Source organism: Lepisma saccharinum, chromosome 29, assembly GCF_977018435.1.
Source record: "Lepisma saccharinum chromosome 29, izLepSacc3.1, whole genome shotgun sequence".
Lineage (NCBI taxonomy): Eukaryota > Metazoa > Arthropoda > Insecta > Zygentoma > Lepismatidae > Lepisma > Lepisma saccharinum.
The window spans coordinates 49,190,097-49,216,950 of NC_139257.1; the positions used below are offsets into that span (position 1 = coordinate 49,190,097).

The window sequence follows — 26,854 nt, forward strand, 5'->3', positions numbered from 1 at the left end:
CTTGACGGGCCCCTGGGGTGGCGCCGCTACCGGAAAAGTTTGACAATGAACAGCCCCATTACGAAAACCGAAAACGAAAAGACGACATTGAAATCATTGTTTCTGTGAGCGATAGTTATTGTAATCTATTAAAACAGGGCAATTGTGTTTGTTTTTAAATTAAGTATAGCTTAGGAATGCTTATGGATCTTATAAATGACTATCTGGATCGAATGGTGCTTAAATGTATGTAATACAGACGAAATACAAAAGAAAGAAATCGCCTCTTGTTTGGTCTGGTAGAATGGAATGGGAGGCACGCCGCTCAAGATTCTTCTTTCATTTGTTTTTCGAAAATCCCGGATGTTATGGACTTCCGGTGATTCAAATCAGCTAAACAGAAAGGAAATTTTGTTGTGTGTGTGTACAAAGAAGTCTTGATAAAAGTAAAACATAAAAAAATCAAATGGATGGTAAGTCATGTTTGTGTTTGTGCATGAATACACATTCATTCGGGTCAAATATTCTGGTTTAGCACGTAAGACTATACACGCTATCGTGTTACAGTATTTTGGATTAGCCTAATGTAATCCATATTATAGTAAATATAAACATAAAAAAGCCAATTTAAATAAATAACAAATACACATGACACACATGTCAAATTACTATTGCCAATTACGAAAGATTTTACTTCACATTCACCAGTTGCTTGTGCATGTTTAAGTAAACAATTTGTGTCTCCTGGGTATAAATGTCATAAAGAGAAAAAACATGAATTTTAAAGCAGCAAAACAATGCAGACTGTAAATTCTAAGGCAAATTGTAACATTACAAAATCAAATGCGTGTATTTTTATTCTTTATAAAGTAGAAAGAACTACCCCTCAACCAACATAATGAATATTTCTATGCAGTAGCGTACGCAGGATTTCATCAAGGGGGGTGTTATTTCTAAAACTTTTTTTCCAAATTCACATTACCATTGTTTTATTATACTTTAATTAAATAATAATAATCACAATTAATTAATTAATTAGCTAAATTAATACTAATAATACTACTAATACCACTGTTACTACTATTAAGTAGTAGAGATCTACATAAATATAGTATTTATGAAAACAATAGAACGAAATTACTTTCTAGTCATTCGATTTTTATCAAATCCTGGGAGCATTTTTTTGTTTCTTTGTTAGGAAATAATTGTCTGGTCAACGAGGTGAGACATTCCAAGGGTGAAGAAGATCCATAAATACAAGAAAATATATTAAAATAAATTGAAATAATCAAAGTATGGAACTCATCCAAGGAGCTGTGGTGGTCTTGTCGGTAGAGCGTCTGACAACCACGCGGGCGATCCGGGTTCGATTCCCGGAATTTTTCCGGCTTCTTTCCCGCATAAATGTCCCTGATAATACACATCTGAATTGTCTCGCTGTTCTTACCAACAAAACATTTTGTAATAGTTAAGCTTATTGTCGTTTGAATAATTGTCTAGTCAACAAGGTGAGACATTTTAAAGAGAGACATTCAAACGTGCTGCGGTAAACAATACAATGGGAAGGCGGACTGGTGACTGTATTCTTGTCCGCCTAGCCTTTGTCCCTTGGCCTTTGTCTATACATTAGCCTCTTACAACGAACCAAGAACTTTATTTTGTTAATTCTCATTGTTCACACACAAAAAAAAAAAATACATGTTCGTTGAACACCGGCGTATGTAGAGGGAAATTTTGAGAAAATCAGAATTTTCAAATAAAAATCCGTTAAGAAATTTAAAAAATCAAAATGTGTAAATGCGAAACCTCTTTTAAAGTGAATCCCGATTACCATTTTTCGCATTGAATACAATTTTAATAGACTGAAAAGCTCCAAAAATACGAAATATTTTATTATGCATCCTGCCCTCCAAAGCGAAGCCTTTTGCTATCCACATTTACTATTCCAGTACCTCTCGAAAAAAATCCTGCGTACGGCAGTGTATTGAACATTGTTGCAACTGAGATACAAAACAACTTTTTTCTCTTTTAAATCATAGTTACCCTAAACTAACCTCATAAACTCGTGTTTATTTTCAAGGCATCACTCTGAATGACGCGTGTGTTTGGAATGCTGTGCTTTTCTCCATGCTGCATGGAAATAATAATTCAAATTATTATTATTATTATTATTAGTAGTAGTAATAGTAGTAGAAGAAGTAGTAATAGTAATATTATTGTCCCAGATCTTTGACTCTGAAAAATTGGTCATTTTTTTTCCACATCATTTTTCATAATATATCACAAGCTCAAGGGGGGGGTTTAAACCCCGTAACCCCCCCCTTGCGTACGCCACTGTTTCTATGGACAATGCAATGTCTTCATAGAAGTTTCCATAAGAGAAAATGTTTTCACAACTGCAATAAATGGTGTGTGAGTAAAAATTGTAACAATACAATTCAAGCTTAACAGTTTTATACATTATATTATGTTACACTTCATTTATATTTTTGTGCAGTGTGGGCATATACCTTACTAATTAGCTATTTATTCAAAATTTCCATTAAAGTAATTACAAGTGTACTGGCAACACTTCTCAGCATGTAGTGAGTGGACATATAATTTAATGAATGAGTTACCAACCTAGCAAGCTAATTTTGTTCATATGCTTAACTAATTTTCAAGTACAAGGGCAATTCATGGAATTTCTGATTTCAGTTAAGAAATGCAGGATATTGCTTGGGTGTATTGTATGAGCATCCTCCATCGATGTGTAATCATTTCTATTTGTTTTAAATACAAGATTTACATTATAGGAGTAGTTTTTTTAAAGTGTTTGGTTTGTGGAGGTGTGTTGCACGAGTCATACTTGTGTTTTCCACTTTACTGACCATATAGTCTTGACTGTAAATAAATTTCAGACCTTGGATTGTATTTTAAAAGTAAGTCATGGAGATAATTATGGATATATCAACAAAAGTTAGCAGTGTTATTTTGCTATTGACAATCTCTTCAAAAATTGTAATTGTATTAATGTGAAGGACAATCAGAAATTCCTACCAACTTCAATAATATGAAGTTCTTGAAACACCAAAAAGCTTTAAAAAATCAATGGATTCTGCACACAAACACAGACTGCAACCATCATCAAAGGAAGCAAAGTTCTCAAAAATATGGAACTACACTTGCATCCAAAGAAATAGACCCACCTCATACTTTTGACCGGCCGGTTCAAATCCGGGAACTTTTCTAACGGTGGAAGCGGCCCCGGCGCCTACCCAGCGTCGAATAACATGGGTACCTGGGGGAAACCCTGGGGGGTAAAGGCGGTCAGGGGCGTGATGCTGATCACATCACCCCCACTCACGACCCGATCAAGAAAGTGTGGGGCGTTACCCTCACACCCCCTATACGCCTTCATGGCGTGGTGCTATGCACAGGGGAGCACTTTACCTTTTTTTTTATCATACTTTTGACATAATATGTTATTAAATTTATTAACATCATACGTATTTATTACTGAACTTGGTAATTATGCAATATCGCCCGAACACCTCTCGCTCATTTATTTCGTTAATTTTAGCATTGATACTTACCTATTCTGCATTGCAGAAGATTCTTTGGGGTGTCAACTTTTCATATTATGAGTCATTATTTGTATTCCTTGTTCCGCTTGGGTATCAGACAATATGGCGTGCACTCATCATGGATCATCGCACGTCGTGCTTGTGTTTTGTCGAATCGAAATAACGAAGAACAGTAAGTACTCATAAATGTAAGAAATAGACATAATTTTTCGTTAGAAATTCATTATTACACCTAAAGAAATGTTCCGCAATGCAGAATAGTACGTTAGCAATGTAAAAAAGTGTGAAATCAATGATTGTGGTTCGCACATTGCGCTACAACGCCAGGGGTCCCGGGTTGGAATCCTGGCCTGCGCATGGATGCTTGTCAGTCTCTATCCATCATATTATCACTCATCCCCATCTTCACAACTTAGCCAAAAGTGGCATAAAAAGCGAGGTAAAATAAAGCAAAACAAAACAAAATCAACTTATTTTGTAGGCGACTTTACTATCCATGGTTCACTGTTTCAGCAGAAGAGTATTTTTATGTCACCTCTTATCTTGTATATTCAACCCCTATTTTGCACTGGCATTGTCCAGTCAGTGTATGCGTCTGGTCTCGTCTAAGGCGGATGGACTATGAGTGTTTTTCCTGGTTTGGGATGAAATTTGGTACTATTATAGTATGGGGGTGACACCTATAAATCATATATTTCGCACTTTTTTACATTGCTAACTTACTATTTTGGAATGTGGAACATTTCCTAAAGTGAAATTATGCATTTCTAACTAAGATAATGTCTATTTCTTCCATTTACGAGTACTTACTGTTACTTGTTATTTAGATTCTGTAACACATTATGGCGGGCGATAGCGTACTGGTTCAGGGCATGTTGTGCGAGTGTTTTGTCAATTTATGCAGTGTTGCAACCTCGTTCACAGGAAAATACCTACTTTCGTGCCCAGATTTGAAATTATGCTAATACCTCGCAAACCATTGACGTTAGCCTCACAAACCATTGACGTGAGCCCCACAAACCATTTTCCGTAAGGTTAGGTCAGACAAGCATAGTTAAAAAAAAAAAATAGAAAAATGAAAATACTAGACACGTCATGTTCTAGTGAAAACACGGCGAGTTTGAAACACTGACTATGGGGTTACGTCATCGACCACTCGGAACATTGTGCTCTCGTGCAGAAAGCAAATGGCGGCAGCAGAAACAGCGTATCGGACAGAGATTTTTGCAGAAAACAACATGTATTCACATTAAAATGGATCAAAACTACATTCACGAACTTCCATAACGCTACAGAAAATGATTTCCGTAAGTACTTACTTTCTCCTGTAAATTTGAAGAAATCCGTCACCCCTATACTATAATGTTACTTGAAATTTTACATATTATTCTCGAAGACCCTGATTTGTTTAGTTAGGAATGACCTGAATGAAACATCTGCATTGAAGATCGAGAAGAATTCAATCACCAGAACTATTCACATTGGTTGCCTCTCCACATTCAAGATATGAAGGGTGTTGAAAAACTCATAGTAATTGCCTAATTGTATAGGGGTGTCCACTCCTGATTAACTTACCTAAGAAAAAAGTGTTTTTGAACCAAACTTGGTATTTTGACGAGGGCTGGATATTTCGGAAAATCCAGAAGCACTCTAAAAGTGGATGATCTGAGATTATTTTATATTGATTGATTTTTTTTACAGCACATATGTTTACTATGTAACAAATCATTTGTTCCCAGATTTCATCTGAACATGTGTACATTGTTGTTATGTAAAGACAGTGCATATTTTTCACAAAATAAAGAGATATAAGAGTATCGCATATTGTAAATTATTTACACATTTTCTTTATTCCTCAGCTCCTGAAGAAGAGCCGAGGTGGGCTCAAAGATTAGAGCAACAAATTCCAGGTAAGTGTCCGTGAGTTTTGTTTAGACAAGTTAGCTAGATTTTTTAATTGTGTAAGGTTGTAATATGCTTTTATTTTTCTTCCAGATATACAATCGTGGTGGGAAGTTCCATGCGTTGCTCATTTCTGCTCTTTGTTTAGGGCGGCATTCAACCTTCTAGATTTTGATATTGAGGTAAGTTGTACATTTTATACAGGACTCGTGGCGGTAACAGTTTCATATTGGCAAAACATATTTCCTCATTTTTACAGAAGAAACTTCTTACGGAAATGAGTTTCTGTAGCATTTTCAAAGTTCGTGCAGGTATTTTCTTTCATCTTGGAATCAATTTCACCAGGAATTCATGTATTTTTCAAGAGAAATATCTCTCCGATGCACAATTGCCGTTGCTTTCATTTCCTTCCTGTACGTGAACCGGATGTAACCGTGTTTCCAACCACGCTGTTGTTTCGCAAGAAGATGTAAAAATGAAATATACATTCCTGATATTACTACGACCCCAAATTTTAACTGTTTGCCTAACCTAACCTTAACCGTGAATGGTTTGTGGGGCTATGCATGAATGGTTTTTGGGGCATTTTACATTTATGAAGTTTGGAAACACTGCATACCCACTGATGATCCACAACACTAGTCAAGCTGTGCCTGCCATATTGTGTGTTACACAAGCAAAAAAAAAGGAAGAACAATAATTACTCGTAATGTGAAAAATTGAAATTATTTTAGTGAAAAAAGCATAATTCCACCTTGAATACATAAGTATGAATGTTAAAAATGACAAAATAAATGAGTGTGAAGTGTTGTGCCCATGCGAAACTGGTACCATTGTGGCTTCTAATAATATAAATATTGATGCTAAAGATACCCAAAAATTAATAACATTATTAATACTGTGGTGTGTGTTCGTACTCTTGCAAGGGCCAATGCAGATATAGTGGAACCCCAATTTTACGTCCCCGTATATTATATTTTGTCACATTATACATTCAATCTTGATGAGCCAACACAGCAGAATGTTATAAAATTTTCCTGCATTTTAAGTTTTTCCGGCTTGGTTCCCTGAAAAATGTTAAATCGAGGTTCCACTGTACATTGTAAAATTGTTTTTCACTACCAGAGACTTGCATAGCAAATATGTGGTTGAGCTATGTGATCAGAACTATGATTCAGTTTGAACTTGTTTTTTTTTTTTTTTTTTTTTCGTAGTGTTAGTCATCTACCTCGGACACAATGATGAGATGCATGGTGGGACTGAATCTCCCAGTCAACCCATTTGCTCATTACCACCACCCTAGCAAGCAAGATCTCCAATTTTTAATGGTAGTTACTGGTGGATGTGACTCCCCCCCCCTTCCCTGTCTCACAACTCATTTTTTCTGATAATGTCATTGCTCATATAGAGGTTGATCCACTGATATTACTAATTAGGGTAAATTACAGTTCTGTACATTACGAAACTCTTTCATCATTATTCTCCTAATCTCGTCTGAACTTGAAGCAACATGTATGCACCACTCAAGACACCATTGTTGTCAATTCTTCTGAACAGGGTACCTGAAAGAATGGAATGGTGGGATGTCATTGATTTTCTGAGGGAAGTTGTTGGTGTCATAAAGATTGAGGACAGAGCTTCCACAAGACACTTGAGCTGAAACTTCACGGACAGGAATACAGGGTGTTTCCGGGCTGATGATACAAACTTTCAGGGATGATGAAGAAGAGCACATGTATCAATTTGAGATAAGAAATCATGGTCCGGAAACGACTTAGTCGAAAGTTATAAGCGAAAATCGATGGATGAAGATGTAATACTTTTATTACCTGCACAAGTTTCACAAGCTGCTACATTCACAACAGTTGTTCAAGGTGGCTTCCCCCATCTTCGCTGCAGGCATGACATCATCGCACAAAGTTTTGGCGTACCCAGGCAGCGAGAATTCTTGCGAGGAGATCCTCTGCAGTCTCGCTTCATGTGACACTGTTCTAACGACCCCGGGGGTTGTTCCAACAGGTACGCCAGAACTTTGTGTGACGATGTCATGCCTGCAGGGAAGCCGGGGGACATCACTTTGAACAACTGTTGTGAACGTAGCAGCTTGTGAAACTTGTGCAGGTAATAAAAGTTTCACATCTTCATACACCGATTTTCGCTTACAACTTTCGACGAAGACGTTTCTGGACCAGGGTTCCTAATCTCAAATTGATAGCTACATGTGCCCTTCTCCATCATACCTGAAAGTTTGTATCATCAGGCTGGAAACACCCTGTATAAGTGTTAAAGGTTTCTGTAGTTTATCACTACAGACATCTGTAGCTGTGCTCCTAGAGATAAACAACCCAATTTGTAAAAAAGTACAGATTAAAATATAAATTAAATTCAAGATTGCAAAGAAATTACAATACAATACAATAGCAATAAGATCGTACATGATAGAACAATTTGAGCAGTGAATTAAAATATAAAAGTAATTAAGTTTAAAGTGGTATAAAAATAATTTCTGACAACTCACCGTATTTTTCATTATTCATACGTTGACTAGAAATATAAGTGTGCTCTTACGATGTGAATTCTGTTTTTGTCTTGTAGGATTTGGAGGAAGCTCTTCTCACAGATGGAGCTGAAGATTCAGGAAGTTCTCTTGTGCAGGATCTAATAGTGAAACTTTTATGTGGCTGTCTTGGAAACCACGACATTTCTACTTTCAATTACCAAATGTTCCTACGTCGTCTTTTTAGGCAAAAATGCCAGGTATGGTATCCAGTTCTATCCATTTTTAATCCTGACTGTTGCTTTTGGAGGTTCATAATATTAAAATAAGGATATGTGTTCAGTGCATTAGTAGAAAACTTTTCTGCTCCAGAACATTTATTGTATCTAGAGTGGTAAATTTTGTGTACGATGCTCTGCATTCCTTGTTCAGTATGAATTATTTGAAATACATAGACCACCGAGCAGGGTGGATAAAAGTCATAATTGTTTTTTTAAAAAAAATCATTTTTGATTTAAATCTGATTTTTTTTTAAAAAATGCCTAAAATTGCTTGTATGGTTTTTGGCACCATACATATAAATATATGTTTTTTATAGAAAGGCTTTTTATGGTAAACGATTCTGTAAAATATTTGAACAGTTTGATTAAAGCAAATGAAAAAAAATATGTAAATATACATTTGATTGTTGACATTTGTATCATCAGAGTTATTTAACCACCTAAGTCTAGCCTGTATTCATGTCCAGATATTATTAGAATAATTAAATCAAGAAGACTTAGGTGGGCAGGCCATGTGGCACGAATGGGAGAGGAAAGAGGAGTTTACAGGATTCTTGTTGGGAAACCTGATGGTAAGAGACCTGTAGGAAGGCCAAGACGAAGATGGAGGGACAACGTTGAGATGGACCTAAGGGAAATCGGTAGGGATGGAAAAGAGTATATAGATCTTGCTCAAGATAGGGACAGATGGAAGGCCTGTGTTGCTGCAGCCATGAACCTTCGGGTTTAAGAAGGCTAGAGAGTTAGTTAGTTAGTTAAATATACATTTGATTGAAAAGAGAAGGGTTTTAAAAAGATTGACGGGAAACATAGAGTTGAATGTCTGGGAAGCTTCGTTCATTGCAGAAGAACACTGGAATAAATTAAATAATGAAAATGGTAACATAGATCCAGTATGGAGTTTTCTTTTTCACAAATGGAGTAAGCCACCATCTTTAAAATTTAATGTGACAGAGAGACTTTGTGAAAACAATGATGACTTTGAATTACCTGATGATATTTGGGATTCATAATTTTAAATAAAAAAATAATGTGATCAAAAAAATTTATCTGAAATAAAAATAAAACAGACTGCTTGTTTTCACAGTTAAGTTGCTATATTACAACAATGTAACATTGACAACATCCATTATATAACAGATTCTTTTTGTTTAAAAAATTGCTAACCATTGTTATAACTGTATCTTTTGTCAAAATGAAAATAAATGTCTGATGAAGGGAGCGTGTATTCTCCTGAAACGTCACAACGAAAAACTGTTTTCTTATGCTTGTAATAACTGTAAACTACAGGAAAATAATTATACATTTTTCTGTTTCTGATACTGTATATATGACTTTACCATGGAAATGTTTGTTGTGTGTGTTAATGAAACTATAATAATTTCAGTAACTTTTCTTCTAGCGAAAATGAAACACACTGGATGTACTATATAATTGTAACTTAAAATATTTTTTACAGTGTTTGTAACTGAATTTTGGCAATTTTCTTAATGATAGTTTGCAAAATATCAGCTACCATGTTTGTTTACAGTTTAATGATAATGACACTATTTACTTTTTAACTTGATTAGTACATTACTTGAATTCCAGGAATTATGCGTGAATTATGCATGAATATTTTTCTGTAGATGTGAAAAACTGCAACTTTTATTAATCCAAATACGATTGAATTTATGCTTATTTATAAATGGACTGAGACAAGTTTTTCCCAGTTTAGCTTTTATTTGTATCGAGGAAAGAAAACAAAGTTGTATGGAAAATGAAACATAATTCAATATGTTTACTTTGTTAGTATCCTTTGTAGAACAATCTATTAGACAGATGGAAGATCATTGCAAGATATTGTAAGTTGATTAGATAAATTTGAGTTTGAAATTAACTATTTTTCATAGATTAGTATATTCCATAAAATTTGTGACTTGTGTTTGGAATCGCAGAGATCCTTTATATTTTAAATATATTTGGGGGGGGAGCCCAAGTCCATTTTCACAGGTGCCCGAGCTGATTTTGAGCAAAATGCAGAGTTTCAATTAAATTAGTGTAGATCGGAGGCTGATTGCCCTAGAGAGATGAGTGATATACTGTTGTATGCGGAATGAATCACAGTTTCAGATGATATAAAATTTATGCACGTTCAGCGTATATCGGACCTCAGGTACCGATAAGCAAACTTCCTTCGAATGCAGTTTCCAGGGTTGAGGGAAACGCATTGCTTTAGAACAACAAAGAGTCGGCAAAATTTTTCCCTTGAAAAAATTTGCAAAAAAGAAGTCTTCTTTTTCCCCGCCATTTTCATGAAGAGAAGAAACGTGCAACAATTATTTCTCTTAAATACATGTGTTAACAACAATACGAAGAAAATCTGAATTCTAGCCAAAAATAGGGAAGTTTATAACGTCAAAACTACGGCCTTAACAAAGCATCTCGATCGAGCACCAAAAGGTTAAATGTGTTTACAGTTTACAAATTACATTTCCTTTCATATGAGCTTCACCCATCAGTACATATATTGTGTTTCCTCTTTTTCCTTTCTTAGAGCCTAATAAACACCATTAAATGATTACGAGATTAATATACTTTCACCAAAAGTGATTGAGATATCTACAAAATCCTTAAGTACATCATTCTATAAATTAATCTTTTCAAGTGATTTAAATCATTTTTTAAAAAAATCACCTGATTTAATCCACCTGGCCACTGAGTGATATAATTCTAAGAACACAAGGAAGTAGAGTAACAAAAATCTCAGTTAACTCCATCTTCCAGAGCCATTGTGTTTTTGTTAAAATATTGTTTAATGGTTTAATTTGAAAGTTAGGAGAGAAGTTTACTGTCCAGTAGATTTGTTTTACATTGCTGCCGTACTTAATTGCTATCTGAACAAACTGTACGCCTTGATCATTAACTTTTGAAGAATCAAAATACGAACGTGAAACTCAAAGTAATTGCTTTACAGTTTATCTACATGTGCTGGATTTATTCACTATTTGATATTGCAAACCGTATTCTTTCTTATCACCCATGGTAATTTTTGGAAGATTTAAGATGCATTAGGGAAAAGGACAAATATGTAAAGGCTAGTGTTCATAATAAATAAAAAAGAAATTATAAAATCAAAAATAACTTAATTGAGAATGGATTTGCAAATGTTGATTCCCCCTTGAGTGCCAACAATGAAGAGAATGACTTCTGGAGACAGAAGATACAAATGTGGTTGTCCACAACCTGGCATAAATGGAGCAATTTGAAACAATACATATTTGTGTGTCATTTTGTCAACATGATGAAAAGTTTTGTATGAAACAGACCTACTTTACAAATTATATCCTCAAATTTACCAGGTGTGTGTGTCTGTGTATTTTATTAAAGATATTTCATTATGAGGTTATATGTTTTGTCACAAATTAACAATTGGCCATCTTTGATCTGTATCAGCCCAACATACACTGTGTGGTCCATAAGTTCCCAGAATGATTTGTTTTTGCAGCCTTCCCATTAACCCCATCTAGCAGACGACTTTTGAACTATGTAGTTTGAACCCTTTCGAACAGCTATGCCGAGAGGCATCAGTCTAGTCATTGTTGTTGAAGAGTGTGGACGTCTGATATAACCTGGTGTTGTCTGTGTGTGTCAGACTCGGGAGATGGATGAGAAGGAACAACAGCAGGTAGCAATTAAATTTTGCTGCAAAGCTGATTTTTCAGCAACAAAGACATTTGAACTGATTCAGAAGGCGTTCCGTGAGTCAGCAATGAGTGGCACAAACGTTTTCATGAGGGTCGGGAAAAAGTGAAGGACGAAGAACGCAGTGGTCGGTCGACAACAACTTGGACCAATGAGAACATTGCAGCTGTTGCTAAATTGATGAAAGATGGTCGGAAAGTGACGTCTCAGATGATAAAAGCAACACTAAACATCCCCAAAACAGTGGTTTTGCGGATCTTACCCGGACCTCTTCACCTCTCGTGATTTGTTCCTGCTGCACGGCAACATCCTGGCTCATTTGGCAGCAATAAATCGCCAGTTCCTTGCTGAAAAGCACGTCTCCACATTACACCATCCACCTTATTCACCAGATTTGTCACCTTAGGACCAATTTCCTATTCCCAAAACTGTAAATGCACCTGAGGGGTTCAAGATTCGACTTGATTGAGCAATTCCAGAAGGCTGTGACCGACAAACTCAAGACAATTCCAAAAGAAGACTTTTCTGAGGCCATGAAGAGATTGAATCGCATCAAATGGATCCTGTTTTGAGTAAATATACAGTCAAAACTCATACACCTTTGACTTTGAATTTGTTATTGCCTTAGTCCGGGAACTTATGGACCGCACTGTGTATTGGTTGCTTATTATTAGTTTCTTCTTTCAAAATACATTTTATGAGAAGTTTGTGAAATGTCATAATGCTCTGGTAATAATAAACAATGAACTGTTTGATATTAAATGTGATTTTTTGAATTCCCTTTCAGGAATATGGCAGAGAGAATCCCTTCAACACAGATATGGATTTTCAGTTTTTACCACTGAGGACAAAGGTGGAAATACTACATGCATTGTGCGATTTTCGTTTAGATGCAGACGATGTGCAGGATCTGTTGAAGGTTAGTTGTCAGTATGCTTACTCTTTTCAAGTCATGATATTGTCTTTCTTGCACAGCTGTTAGGTACATCTCCCTCTGTACAAGAAATTTACTTTAGTTGTGGTGAACTAAACTTTCAGTTTAACTTTAATAAGAGGTTTATTCTTCGTGTACTCACAACAATTTACAAACTTAAAGACCTGCATCGCATTTTATTATCCTGTTGCTATAGTTATTGAGAGACTATTGTAAATTTCATTACCAGGTTGATATTTACTTAGGCCATGTCCGAAAGGTGCAAGAGCATCTTGAAGCAAACATCCTCCGAGAATGGTCTCGCAGTTCCGTCTTGAAGTCATGGAGTGGAAGTGTGAATTGCATTTTAAAATATTTTCATCCATACATTTACACACATTAGAAGAACTTCAATCAACAACTTGACAACTTTCTACCTCCATGATTGCAAACAAATGAACATCGAGTCCACGAGTGAAGTACTGAAACCTGCAATGATGCGTGTTCAGTGCTGTGGTCTTGATTGCTTGTTTAATTGGTGCTTTTGAACTGCACTATGAGACTTCACTTCCGAGAAGACCGTACTTCAAGTCTGCTGTTTGTACCTTTCGAACATGGTCAGATTAATTTGCTTACCCTTATAGTACTAGTTGCTTGTGACAGTCTAAACAGTTGACAAAATAAAAAAAAGAAATGAACTCAACATGCCTACTAAATAACATACAACTATAATGTATAAACTCTGATAAACTTATTTTTCATTTTTCCACATAAATTTCTTTCTCGATCGATTTCGCCACCTGTCTGTTGGTTTCGTCAGGCGTGTACTGTCTTGCTGCAGGTGACGTGGTTCCTTCTTCTTCCGCTTGTGCTCGTGGTGGCGCTATTTGACGTAGGCCTTTCACTTTTTGCCATTCCTGTGCGGGCGTAGTGCTTCCTTATTTTAACGCAGAACGGGGTTTTGGTGCTGTAAGCGGCGGTTCCTGCTCTCGTCATCTGCTTTCGTGGAGCAGCACTTGTTCACATGTGCAGGTGGTCTTTTTTGCGAACCCTATGATTGTCGTGGGGGAGGAGCAGGTTGGGTGGGTGCACATATTCCTGATAATGGGAAGCCAGGTTTTCTTGAGGGCCCCGGAGTTAGTGTTGAGGTCGGCAGGCATGGTCACTATGGCATAAGTTTCCTTTGAAAACCTTTCCATGACTATTTTGGCTGAGTCTATCTTATGGTTTTCGTCTATGAGGTGGTAGGAAAGGCCTGCTCTTCTCCTCCCATTTCGGTGGTCAGCATCATGCTCCTTGAGCCTATCATCGAGCCTGCGCTTTGTCATACCTACGTACTTGCCTCCACATGTGCAGGTGATCATGTAGATGCCACTTCTTGCATTGGGGTCGGTGTAATATAGTTTGAAATGGGTTAGGTGGGAGGCTATGGAAGGAGGGGGTTGGTCTGCCATCTGGAAATTGTGCCTGGCTAGAATCGATCGCGAAAGAAATTTACGCAGAAAAATGAAAAATAAGTTTATCAGAGTTAATTACCTATCTCCGCGTAACCGCCAAACAGATATCTTTAGATACAATATAATGTATTGTTCAGGACATTACAAGGGATGCCAAGGAGACAGTTGCTCTATTAACATTAATTTTAGTAGGCAATTTGTGTGAGTGGGTTTCAGTCAAGCCACGATTTCCTTGTGATATATGAACCAATATGGAAACAAACATGAAAGAGTAGTAATGGTAGGTTAGCGTCGTCACCTTGTAATCAAGGGGGTCCCAGATTCGATACCCGGTGGAGGCACATAGTGGTTCAGATCCCACTTTAAACTGTAGGTCCAGTCCCGATTACCCTTACTGTGCATAAAGTGGACTTAAAAAACACCAAAATCAATCAACGAAAGAAGTAGGGATGGAAATTTTGTGCTTTGGTGGCAAGCATAGGCATAGTTTAACTCTGCGTAATTGTAAATGTTCTACTTAGGATTTGCTGGTATGTACAAGGGTACCTTGATTTTACGTTTTACAGGGGACCAAGCTGAAAGAACCTAAAATGCTGTAAAATGTTATACCATTTACTTTATCAGGACCATTAAACATGAATGTATAATGTGGGAAAATATAAAATCCGAGAATATTAAATTGTGTTTCCACTTTGTCAGATTGCCAATAATTTTATCGTGACAACAATATGCCTACATCGACTAATGCTGATAGCATGCCAATTAATCTGTGCTGTTACTATTTTGTAGTTTGTCTGGTAATTTTGTTCCACTTTTATATTTTAGAACCTGGAAGCTGACAGTTTAAGAGTGGAACCTTTAGGACAGGATGAAAATAATTCCACATATTGGTATTTCTATGGTACTAGGCTGTATAGAGAGGATTATCCAAAAGTTGTGGTAAGTTTAAGAAATACTATGCTGATAATGTGCGAATTACTCACAAATAAATATAAACTAAAAACAAAAAGATTAAAAATCAGCAACTTACGTGTGTGAGTATGAGATTTTTCGTACTACGTTTCGGAGGTTACACTACCTCCTTCTTCAGGTTGAAATGATGTTATTCAGACACCTAACATGGTGCCTCGTCGTGAAAGTGAAGGTTAAGGATTTAGGTTAAAATGTTGTATGAAGGACACTTTCTAAAAAAGAAAAGAATGTAAATTACACATCTAAAACCGCGCAATCCCATAAAAACAAAAGAACGTCCAAGGTTGAAGTCGGTGAACTGCCGACCAATGCCCGGGGTAGGCGAATGCACGGTGTCAGCCCATAGCTGGAGAAAGAAAACTTCTCCTCCTCAGTCCTTCCGAACTGGGGCTCGGGAGTCACCAATCCAAGGTGAAATCGACTTCCACCTCGGCGGCTTTCCTAACCTCAGGAGTAACACGGAAGCCCATCTCGTCCCTATTCACTGCGGCTTTGTCCCATTTTTTAAAGAAATTAACCCAGCCGTCTTCTAAATTCCCATCGTCCCTATTAAGTTTGTTCCAATTTTTCGCGCATATATAGTTGAAGTTCCCAAGTAATTTGGATGAATTGAGAAGTTTGTCAGACACTCTGCTTCTCTATTATGAGGTGAACAGGTTTTATGTGACAGTGTTGTTTTCCAGTGCCTATATCTACAAACAAACTTTTGCCATTCCAGGTTCAATATTATTGGTGAAAGCGAACTCTCATCGATTACCATATTTTCTTCTGTTCCTGAGGCTCTTTCCAATGACACCAAATTGGTTCATCAATCTGGCATCTCCTTTGGTGGGTGTCCCACTTCCCCTGTTCTTTGTAACAGTACTTGTGGGTTTGATGCCTTACAACTTCATGTGTGTTCAAGCAGGAGGCATGCTTGCAACGTTAAGATCGGTTAATGATCTTTTCACTCCAGGAACATTGTTAAAGCTTGCACTCATAGCAGGAGCAGCCCTCGGTCCGTCCCTTCTTCTGAGAAGTGAAGAAGATTGATTCCCCTTGGAAGGGTGTGACAATGGGAGTGCAGAAACTTCATAAATGAATGGCACAGCAAATCTTGAGATGTGCGGAGTTCATGAAGAAATGGGGCATAAGTTTGCCATTAGGGATGAAAACTTCGAAAAAGAGGAATTCGTCATTGCGGCGGAGAAAATAGTTGGAAAATTAGACGAAAAAGAAGATAAATCCAATGTCAGGGTAAAAATTCGTAACATTATAGATGAACAAATGCACCTAAGCATAAGGGAACAAGGCCCACCCATTACCAATCATAGGGCTCCAAAGGGGAAAACGGAAAGTAAGCTTAGGGGGAGTCTTCGTAATGTGAAAAAATGGGTTAAACAAAGTGACGTGTATTTGGTTAGATCGGACAAAGAAAACAAGATGGTTATTATCGGGAAAGAGGAATACCATAGTAAGTTGGAAGATAGCTTTAGAAGTAATGACTACGAGGAAATCAAAGTTAACCCCATTAGTAAAATCAAACGAGAAATCAGGAAAGGCATTGAAACCAGTTTTACCTTGGGAAGCGCGGAAAAAAAGAAATTACTAAAGGGGGTTAAGGAAGGGAATATTCCTACGGCCTTTGGGATACCTAAGACCCATAAGGAAGGGATACCCCTCAGACCCATTATCCCCATGTATGCCCATCCGGGATATGGTTTAGCTAAAGAGATGATTAAGAGGATGGGAAAAATGAATATGGACACCCCGTATAGCGTCAAAAACTCTCTCATGGTCAAAGAAACTATTGAGAAACTCACCATAGATGAACGGGACGTAATCTGTAGTTTCGACGTTATTAATCTGTACCCCAGTGTCCCCCGGGACAAAGCTGGAGATTGTTTGTATAGATGGCTAATTGACCAAAACGTCGAAATCTTGGTCGCCTGGGAGTACGTCCGATGGTTTTTTCTCATTACGGGGTACAATTACTTCTATGTTAACGATAAAATCTTCCGACAAAAAGAAGGGTTGGCCATGGGCAATCCCATCTCGGGCCTTGTGGCCAACATCTTCATGCACTACGTCGAAAAGGCCGCTATGGAACATGTAGGGGGGGGGGGGAGTAAAATATTATGGGAGGTACGTGGATGACATCCTCATCATAGGGAATGAAATCAAACTTGACAGCATTTTCGACCAATTGGGGAGGCAGGACCCCAGAATTGGATTTACTAGAGAAGATATGGCCAACGGAAAGATCCACTTTCTTGACTTGTGCCTTACTAAAACCGGACAACGGATCGTAACCGGGGTCTTTCATAAACCGTTGGCTGGAGAGCTGTACCTCCATAAGAGGTCCCAACATTCGAATAGGACTAAATTAAATGTTTTTCTTAACTTTTTCATTCGCGCCGAAAGACTATGCAACGACGAAAAAGAGAAAGAGAAAGAAGAAGAATGGATAAGGAAAGTAGGGGTAAAGAATGGGTATACTATCCGCGACCTGGAAAAAGTAGCTAGGAAAGCAAAAAAGATTGTTAGGCAGGAAGCATCGCAAAATGGCAAAGAGGGGGAAAAAACTGAGGTAGGAAACGGTGAAAAGAACACATGTTTTGTCGGGATCCCATACTTTAAGGGTGTCTCCGAGAAAATTGAAAAGTCCGTGAGGGGTTACGGGATTAAATGTGGGATAAGAGCACCCCGGAGTATTGAAAAACATTTTACCTCTTATAAGAAAGGGAGGGGGGATGGGCGCAATAACCCTGAAGAGCGGAAGGGGGTATATAGGATAGTGTGTGAATGCGGAAAGGAATATGTGGGACAGACCGGGAGGAATATGCAAACTAGGTGGGGAGAGCATGATAAGGACGTAAAGGAGGGCATACCCAAAACAGGATTATCTGAGCACATATTGGTTAACCGACATAAGATTGCTAAAAGGGAGGTTATTAGGGAGGTTAACAATAAATTGGACAGAAATGTATATGAAGCTGCCTATATATGCGCGAAAAATTGGAACAAACTTAATAGGGACGATGGGAATTTAGAAGACGGCTGGGTTAATTTCTTTAAAAAATGGGACAAAGCCGCAGTGAATAGGGACGAGATGGGCTTCCGTGTTACTCCTGAGGTTAGGAAAGCCGCCGAGGTGGAAGTCGATTTCACCTTGGATTGGTGACTCCCGAGCCCCAGTTCGGAAGGACTGAGGAGGAGAAGTTTTCTTTCTCCAGCTATGGGCTGACACCGTGCATTCGCCTACCCCGGGCATTGGTCGGCAGTTCACCGACTTCAACCTTGGACGTTCTTTTGTTTTTATGGGATTGCGCGGTTTTAGATGTGTAATTTACATTCTTTTCTTTTTTAGAAAGTGTCCTTCATACAACATTTTAACCTAAATCCTTAACCTTCACTTTCACGACGAGGCACCATGTTAGGTGTCTGAATAACATCATTTCAACCTGAAGAAGGAGGTAGTGTAACCTCCGAAACGTAGTACGAAAAATCTCATACTCACACACGTAAGTTGCTGATTTTTAATCTTTTTGTGTTTAGTTTATATTAAGAAATACTTCCTGTACAAAAACTATTTCAGGACAAAAATTGATGGGAGCATGTCATAATTACAGTTTGCTTTTATGATTTGTGAATTATGCTACAGAGGTCTGCAGCAAAATAAGTTTCCAGAGGGGTTGCGGGGTCTGCCAGGCCCACCACATTTTTCTTCCAATTGAATAATTTTATATAAAAAATGAAAATAAATTACATTCTTCCGTGTCCCGCATTACTTTCGTTTACAAAGTAACGTACATGGGAGGAAAATTCATATGTTGGGCCTATCAGCCTCCCTCGTCCTCCCCTACACCCTTCTCTTGTGCTTGAGATGTGTATTCTAATGTGACACTCATGCCTGTAACAGTGTACAATTGGTTGTTTATTATGGTATTTTTTGTAATAATTATAATTACTAATTACTTGACGTATATAAACAAACAAAAAATAGCATTGATGTAACGTTAATAGATTTTTGTGGTTTGGTGAATCATGAAATATGTGTGTAGCACTTATTCAATAATTTGTTCTTTGTTATTAATGATGGTAATTTATATAATTATACAGGGTGTCATTTTAAAGGTCACCGTGGAGCACAGAACCGTATAGAGAACATCAAAACAAACAACTTTTCTCAGGAACATTTTTCTCGTTGGTGCGTCGTTTCGGTGCTACAGCCATTCAAAAAAGCCCATTTTGCTGTCTGGCAAACCAACACAACATTTGATTTCATTTGAGGTGTCATTTCCTGCCGTGAAGCAGTGTGTGTCAGTGTTAACAGGAACACACATATTCTGTGAAAAAATAACGCCTACAACCAGCCACATTATGTACCATAAAACAAAGCGAGAAAATGCTTTCTGTAACCGAACAGGAAGTGAACCAATGAATAGAAAAATGGTAATAGAAACACTTATTCAAAAGGAAGTGGTTATATCAGATTTTGTCTCAGCCTGCATGTCAAATATTTGCAAATCTCGTCAAGTTCGCATCTACAGTTTAGTTCATCCACTCCATCCTTCTGATGCTGGTTGTCTGTGACACTGAACAGAGTACAAAATAAAAATTAAAGAACTCAAAATTCCAAAGGTAACACGTAACTGTGATGTAATATTCAGAGCACTATGAGGCAAGGAACAAATATGGTTGAAAATATAGGAATATAAGTAGTAGTAAAACAAGCTCTCCAACAATTGTGTTTATCTACACACCAGGTATGCATGTAATCATCTGCAACTGTGAATATGGCAGTATATTCGCTTCTGATTCATGATTAAGTTGTTACTGTGGTTGTATGTGTTTTAGCCATAATGTAACGTGAACCTCGGATACTTCCGTTATCAGCAAAGACAAAACATGTATCAGGACAAATGGATATACAAACCTGGAGGTATCAACCTTGCAATGAAATTTGCAAATATTTGAGATGTAGCTGGGCATAAACAGCCAGATGTAAACTGTAAGTCCAATAAAATTTGTTATTGATGATTATATTTGAAATGTAGGCTGAGAGACAAAATCCGATCTCACCACTTAATTTTGAATACCTTGTTTTTCTACATTTTTGTATCATTGGTTCACTTACCCCTTCCCTTGGATTAACTGCTGGTCTTCTGGCGCTCCTATATTTGTTTTACAGGTCATAATGTGGTTGGTAATCTGGCATTTTTCACAAATTTTGTGTGTTCCTTGCAACACTGCCGTGCACTGTTTCGCCGCAGGAAATGGCATCCCAGATGCAATCAAATGTTGTGTTGGGTTGCCATCATTCAGGCAGCAAAACAGGCTTTTTTGAATGACTGTAACACCAAAACGACACACCAACAAGAAAAATGTTACTGAGAATAGTTGTTTGTTTTGATATCCTCTACACGTTTCCATGATCCGTGGGTGTCATTAAAATTACACCCTGTATAACTGCACCTATGTAAACAAGAAATGAAGCAGTCTTACAATATCGAAATGGTTTCTTTAATTTTGGTGATAAAAATGTGGAATTCAGAGCCCCTCCCCTTTCAGGTAAGTAATTTTTTTGTATAGCACAGCTAAGTTAGCATTAAACAATAAATTTAAAGTTTATTTACTGAAGTGGAACTCCGTGAAGCCTGAATTATCCATAGTTACGCAATTCACGGAAAATTGAGTAATTCTGTTGTAACTATTTGAGAAGCAAAAATGGGCTCCTTTACACAGGACTAACTTGATACTCTGACAACTACATAAGTGTGCTATTAGAAGGGAAAGTTTATTTTGTGTAAGAAGTATAGTTTTGAAATTCAATTTAGAGTTATAATCTCCATTTTAATACCATTTTATACAGAGTGATCAGAAAGTCACGCAACCCATGGAGGGACTATAAAAGATGTTGGAAATGACCACCATTCAGTTCCTCACACATGTGCACCCTTTTGATCATGTTCCTGAAGACCCTCTGGAGTGTATCACATGAAATGTTGTCCACAGTACGTTGAATATTCGTCTTCAGTTCATCCAAAGTGTGTGGATGCGTTACGTAGGCCGCAAATTTCAGAAATCCCCAGAGGAAAAAGTCCAGGGGAGTTAGATCGGGAGACCTGGGTGGCCATAGTGGCTTCGTAATGATGCACGCAGGTAACACAGATTCAATATAGTCCATGCTCACACGAGAGGTATGGGCTGTTGCACTGTCCTGCTGAAACCATGTTCTGTCCTTTTCCTCGTCAGTCAATGAATTGCGTGACTTGTGACTGATATCTGTTACTTTGTCTTCTGTGAGAACTTTCGGTCTACCACTTCGGGGTGCATCAGCCACACTCCCTGTAATCTTGACCTTATCATGCAGACGTTTAATTGTTGATTTCTTCGGAGGTGTCTTCTCAGGATACGCCTCGGCGAAGCATGACGCGGTGGTTCCGTAACTCAAACTCTGTATGTACTGTTCCAGAATGAATATCCGTTCCTCAAGTGAGTACGCCATCCTGCTGTGGACCTCTACACTGCTTCCTCCCTCAACTGGCACCACAAGTCAACTGCAACACAATAAAAAACAACCGTGACGGGTTGCATGACTTTTTGATAACTCTGTATAATACTTGTGATCCCGAAATGTGTCCAGATTTTGTACCAAAGTCTTGATCTTGCATTCACCATAAACATGTGTATCTACTTATTAATTTTCAGAAAAAGAAGAAAGAAAAGGAGAAGAAGAAGAAATCCAAGGACAAGAAGAAGAAGAGCAAATCGAAAGATGTTGAAGAGGAAGAAGTTGAAGGTGATCCCCAGTGGCAAGTTGTGTGTTTTACTGAAGAGGATTGGGAGAATTTGACCAAAAGATTTAGAGATTCGAAATCTAAAGGTGATAGAGCTTTGTACCACACGTTATCAGAAGACTTCCTTCCAGAGATTCCTCGGCTGTTTGCTGAAAAGGAAAGGCTGCAAAGGTATTGCCTGTTTTCTTTCCCAAATACCGTTTCATTTAACTCATTCTCAAATGAGCAGGAATTTTAAATACGGAGAAACTAGTACTCACTTTTATCCACGAAGCTGTTTTTTCTTCTTTTTTGATTAATTTCAGTGGCCACTGCCACCACCAACAAGGATGGTGGCAGTGGCCACTGAAATTAATCGAAAAAGATGAAAAAACAGCTTCGTGGATAAAAGTGAGTACTAGTTTCTCCGTATTTATATACTACCGCGTCTCTCTTTTCCCAATTATAAATGAATTTTAAGTTTGAAAATTATGTTGAGATATCTATTTGTTTGGTAACATCAATTCAGAGTTGTACATGTGCACCTTTATATAGTGATAAAATTGTATATCTTGTGCACTTTACCTCAAGAAATTCATAAAAGAAGAGAAATGCATTTATTATTTCATGTTCTCAAAGGAAAGTAGACACAACATTCTAATTCATCCCAATTTTTCTGCATAAATAAAGTGGAACCTCAATTTATGTTTCTCATTGTACATTATACATTGAAGCTTCATGGTTCCAAATGAGAGAAAAAAAAAGGTAAAGTGGTCCCTTGTGCTTAGCACCACGCCATGAAGGGTAACGCCCCACACTTTCTTCATCCGGTCGTGAGTGGGGGTGATGTGATCAGCATCACACCCCTGACTGCCTTTACCCCCCAGGGTTTCCCCCAGGTACCCATGTCATTCGACGCTGGGTGTGCGCCGGAGCCGCTTCCATCGTTAGAAAAGTTTCCGGATTTGAACCGGCCAGGGATCGAACCCGGGACCTTCAGCATGGTAGTCAGACGCGTTACCGACTGAGCCACCGCGGCCAAATGAGAGAAAGGCTACAAAATTTTCCCACAATGTAATTTTTTTTCAGGTTAGTTCCCTGAAAAACATAAAATCGAATAAAGTAAGGTTAAATTTCCCATGGAAGCCACATTTTAGGAGATGGGGGGGTAGAGCCCCCACACATTATCGGTCGCAGCCAATTTGGAGGTGATGTAATCAGCACCACACTCCAGCCTCCTTTACTGCTTAGGGTTGCCCCCAGCTAAGGTAAGGCTGGGTGAACCCCAGAGCTGCTTTATGCGGGGACACAGCTGGAAAAATTCCAACCTTAGATCATCCACCCTGGGAATCAAAAGTGGGTCTCCCCTGTGTGGCAGTCAGATGCCCTAGTCACTAGACCACTGCAGCTCTCACAAAATCGAGTTTCCACTGGTTTTCTGTATGACAAGAAAGGATGCATATATGCTCCCACACCTCTAAGATGCTGAGCCTCTGGCCCTTTATCCCAAAATATATTTTATTTTATACCCCAGAAATAAAGAATGTTCATTTAAAGCATAACAACATTTTACTTTCTTGAGTGTTTACATAACCACTGGAGATAATTTTATTACAACATGTTCGAAGACAGATTGACAGGCAGGACCTCATCTCATTGTCAACCTTACTTCTGTATTTAGTAAGATCCTGCCTTATTATTTAACCCTCTTCTTGTAATCCTTTTTTAACATGTGTTGGTGGATGAACGATGTGTTGCCAAGCAATATTACAAGTTCCCGAGAGTGGCCAGTGGCCAATGAAATCAATAAAACACCAGAGAAACTATTTTCGCAGTCACCAGGATCCTTACCTCCACCCCTCTTTTATATTTTATCATTCACGCAGTGGGGAGGTGTGCTGAAATTCCTGGTGACATAATATTCATTGCTGGAATAATAGTTTTTATGCGACTATTTTGCTTTTGTGGTTGGAAGGTATTTTAGCGATCACTGATTATATTTGCTTGATCGTAACCCGTAGGAAGAGCTGAAGGGGCATTCCAGTGTTACGCGTGTGACATTTTACACACAAAATTTAAGTTTCTAGACATGAGATAGTGTTAAAATATTCATAATGAAGTGATTCTATAGTGTCATGAAGTACATTCTGGTGCCTGCTAACAAATGTGAAAAACTTGAATAATATGATGGCATAGCCTGAATGCATGAAAAGCATTAACAAAAGTGTGTTACATGCATGACGTTTTTAATGAACTAAATTTTTACTACTTTGTGAAACATATAGGCTACAGATGCTAGTAACGTTTATTGGTAAAATGTGCAAATTACAGTGGAACCTCGATTTTACATTTTCCTACATTATACATTCAATCTTCATGGTCCCAACGTGGCAGAATGTCATAGAATTTTCCTCAATATTACATTTTCCGCATTTTAAGTTTTTTCAACTTGGTACCCTGAAACACGTAAAAACGAAGTCGGCCGATATGGGCATATCGGTGGATCGCTTTATTGTAAAATTACCGATTATTTTACCGATCCAACATATCTATAAATATCTTATAATTTAGTGCAAAATTTGGATATTTTGTCATAATTTTTATGGATAATCTCTGTGCCCTACTTTCTTAAAAAGTAAATGTCTAAATATGCAACTTATTTTGCACTGCAGTCACCTTGAAACACACATTTATTAAGGAGGTCAGTGAACCATTCAGGTTCTTCAAGGACCATTTGGAATTTTATATCGGATCAGTAGAATATCGGTAACGCCCCATCACCAATACGCATTCATAAACATCTAAACGTTAATGCAATTAAAAACAACAATAATTTCCATTATTTCTCTTGTAGTGTACGGTTATTACAAGCATAAAAACACAGTTTTTCGTTGTGACGTTTCAGGAGAATACACGCTCCTTTCATCAGACATTTAATTTTAGTTTAACTAAATAATAATAACTAATAATTTCCATAATCATCATTTTGTTGTTTACATGGAGTACGACAACTTTTCGTGGAATGCCTTTGAAAGGCTTCCTGCAAGAAGGAAATATTTTGTACTCGGAATATCAGGTGTTTTTTTTTTTTTTTTTTTTTTTTTTTTTTTTTTTTTTTTTAGTAATGCAAGAAGAAGTAAGAAGAATTAGTAATTCTGATTTCAGTCTACTTCTTAATACTTAGTTGAAGTTATTTATTCAGCGGTAGGATTTATTTATGAACTTACCAGTATATTTTCTTCCAGGAAAAGATTAATGGAATATCAACCTAGAAGGACATCCAGTAGGATAGAAAAATTGAAACAGCAAAAGGAAGAGGAAGAGAGATTAGCCATTGTTGCAAAATTAGAGGAAGAAAATAAGAAGCAGGACGAACAAGATAAGCAAACGCAAAAGAGAGACGAAGAGGAAAGAAAACGAAGGGAGCAAGAGAGAAAGGAAAGGTAAGATATTTTGTTTTGTTTCGTTTATTTTTTTCCCTCTATCTCTGTGTGTTGTTTATCAACAGTATTATGTGAAAGCTGAAAGGGATATTTGAAGCAGGAAAATTTTTACATATTCACGGATATGTATGAATGCAAAGTTTATTTTGTGGATTCTTCACTTGGATGGAGTAAACTTTTTCTTATTTGCATGGTGCAGAATTGTTTTCTTAATCCATGTGTATTTTTAGCCTGTTATTCTAGCTGTAGAACTTGAATGACAGAATTCCAAAATTAATTAATACATATTTACTTAGGGATTAAAAGAGATATTGTTCTCAAAAAGATTTGTCAAATACGAGGGAAAGTCCGAAAATAAGTTTCCCCCCCAGTTTTGCCAGGGAAATTGTACAGCAGTGGGCGAAACCAGGCCGTGTTGGAACAGAACAGACACCAATACATCAGTAGGTGAAGTACGACCGCGATCCAACAGATGGCGTGAGCGTAGTGTGTGCAAACGAGGGGAGGTGCCTCTCAGTCGTGGCCATCAGATATGGAGAGAAGGTGCATGTTGAATTCTTGGTCAAAGGAGGAAGTGAGAGCGGTTGTCTGGTATGAATGGGCACATGGAGTATCGGGAGCAGGCTATTCGGCGTAGGCACCCTGGCCTTCTCACATCTAGCGTGCTGTTGTTGCATGACAATGCGAAACCGCACTCGGCGAGGGCTACGCAATGCCATCTTGCAACCCTTGGTTGGGAGTGCCTTACCCATCTGCCGTACAGTCCCGATCTCGTGCCGTGTTACTTCCATCTGTTTCTGGATTTGAAGAACGCTCTCGGAGGAAGGCACTTTGGAAGCAATGCTGAGGTGACACATTTCGTGCAACACTTTCTCCGTATACAGGACACTCATTTTTTCCAAGAGGGTTTCATGAAGCTTATCAAGCGGTATGACAAATGTCTGAATGTCCGGGGTTCCTATGTGGAAAAATGAAGTAAGTATGCTATTCCTTTTCTCATTTACGTTTTTTTGCTTTTCCTTCCCATCTCTGTCCACAGTCGCCAGGGAAAACTTATTTTCGGACTCTCCCTCGTATTTACAATCACAATAATGTACAATACTTCATGTAAATCAAGTTAATTCCTGTCCCATCCCCCCTAATTACGTCCATGCTCACCTGTAAAAATCGAACATTTTTTTTTTTTTTTTTTGTGAATGCAAAAGAGTTGAGGTCCCCATCCATCACCCTTTCGTCATTCATCTTCATTGTTGCAATAAAGCTAACGGGTAGGATAGTATGTAAAATAACTAAATTAGAAATGGAATATTGAATTTATTATACAAGTTTTTTTTTCTTTAGTTGCCATGGTATAAATCAAAACCTGTGTAGCATGGAGTGGGTGTGCAGTCATCATTAA

At 37.8% G+C, this 26,854-nt stretch overlaps 1 protein-coding gene across 2 annotated transcripts in view; it reads left to right on the forward strand.

Annotated features, from left to right (window-relative positions):
* Positions 1 to 244: 244 nt before the first annotated feature.
* The window catches only part of LOC145981374 (uncharacterized), a 54,492-nt gene continuing 27,882 nt past the window's right edge, over positions 245 to 26,854 (forward strand). The window contains exons 1-8 of one of the 2 annotated variants that reach the window (XM_083114612.1): positions 245 to 452; positions 5,405 to 5,455; positions 5,541 to 5,629; positions 8,043 to 8,204; positions 12,697 to 12,828; positions 15,105 to 15,218; positions 21,945 to 22,204; positions 25,258 to 25,455. In XM_083114612.1, the coding sequence (XP_082970738.1) occupies positions 446 to 452; positions 5,405 to 5,455; positions 5,541 to 5,629; positions 8,043 to 8,204; positions 12,697 to 12,828; positions 15,105 to 15,218; positions 21,945 to 22,204; positions 25,258 to 25,455 (1,013 nt within the window). In that variant the 5' untranslated portion in view covers positions 245 to 445. The remainder of the gene's footprint in view (positions 453 to 5,404; positions 5,456 to 5,540; positions 5,630 to 8,042; positions 8,205 to 12,696; positions 12,829 to 15,104; positions 15,219 to 21,944; positions 22,205 to 25,257; positions 25,456 to 26,854) is intronic. The other variant, XM_083114613.1, reaches the window with a different exon arrangement.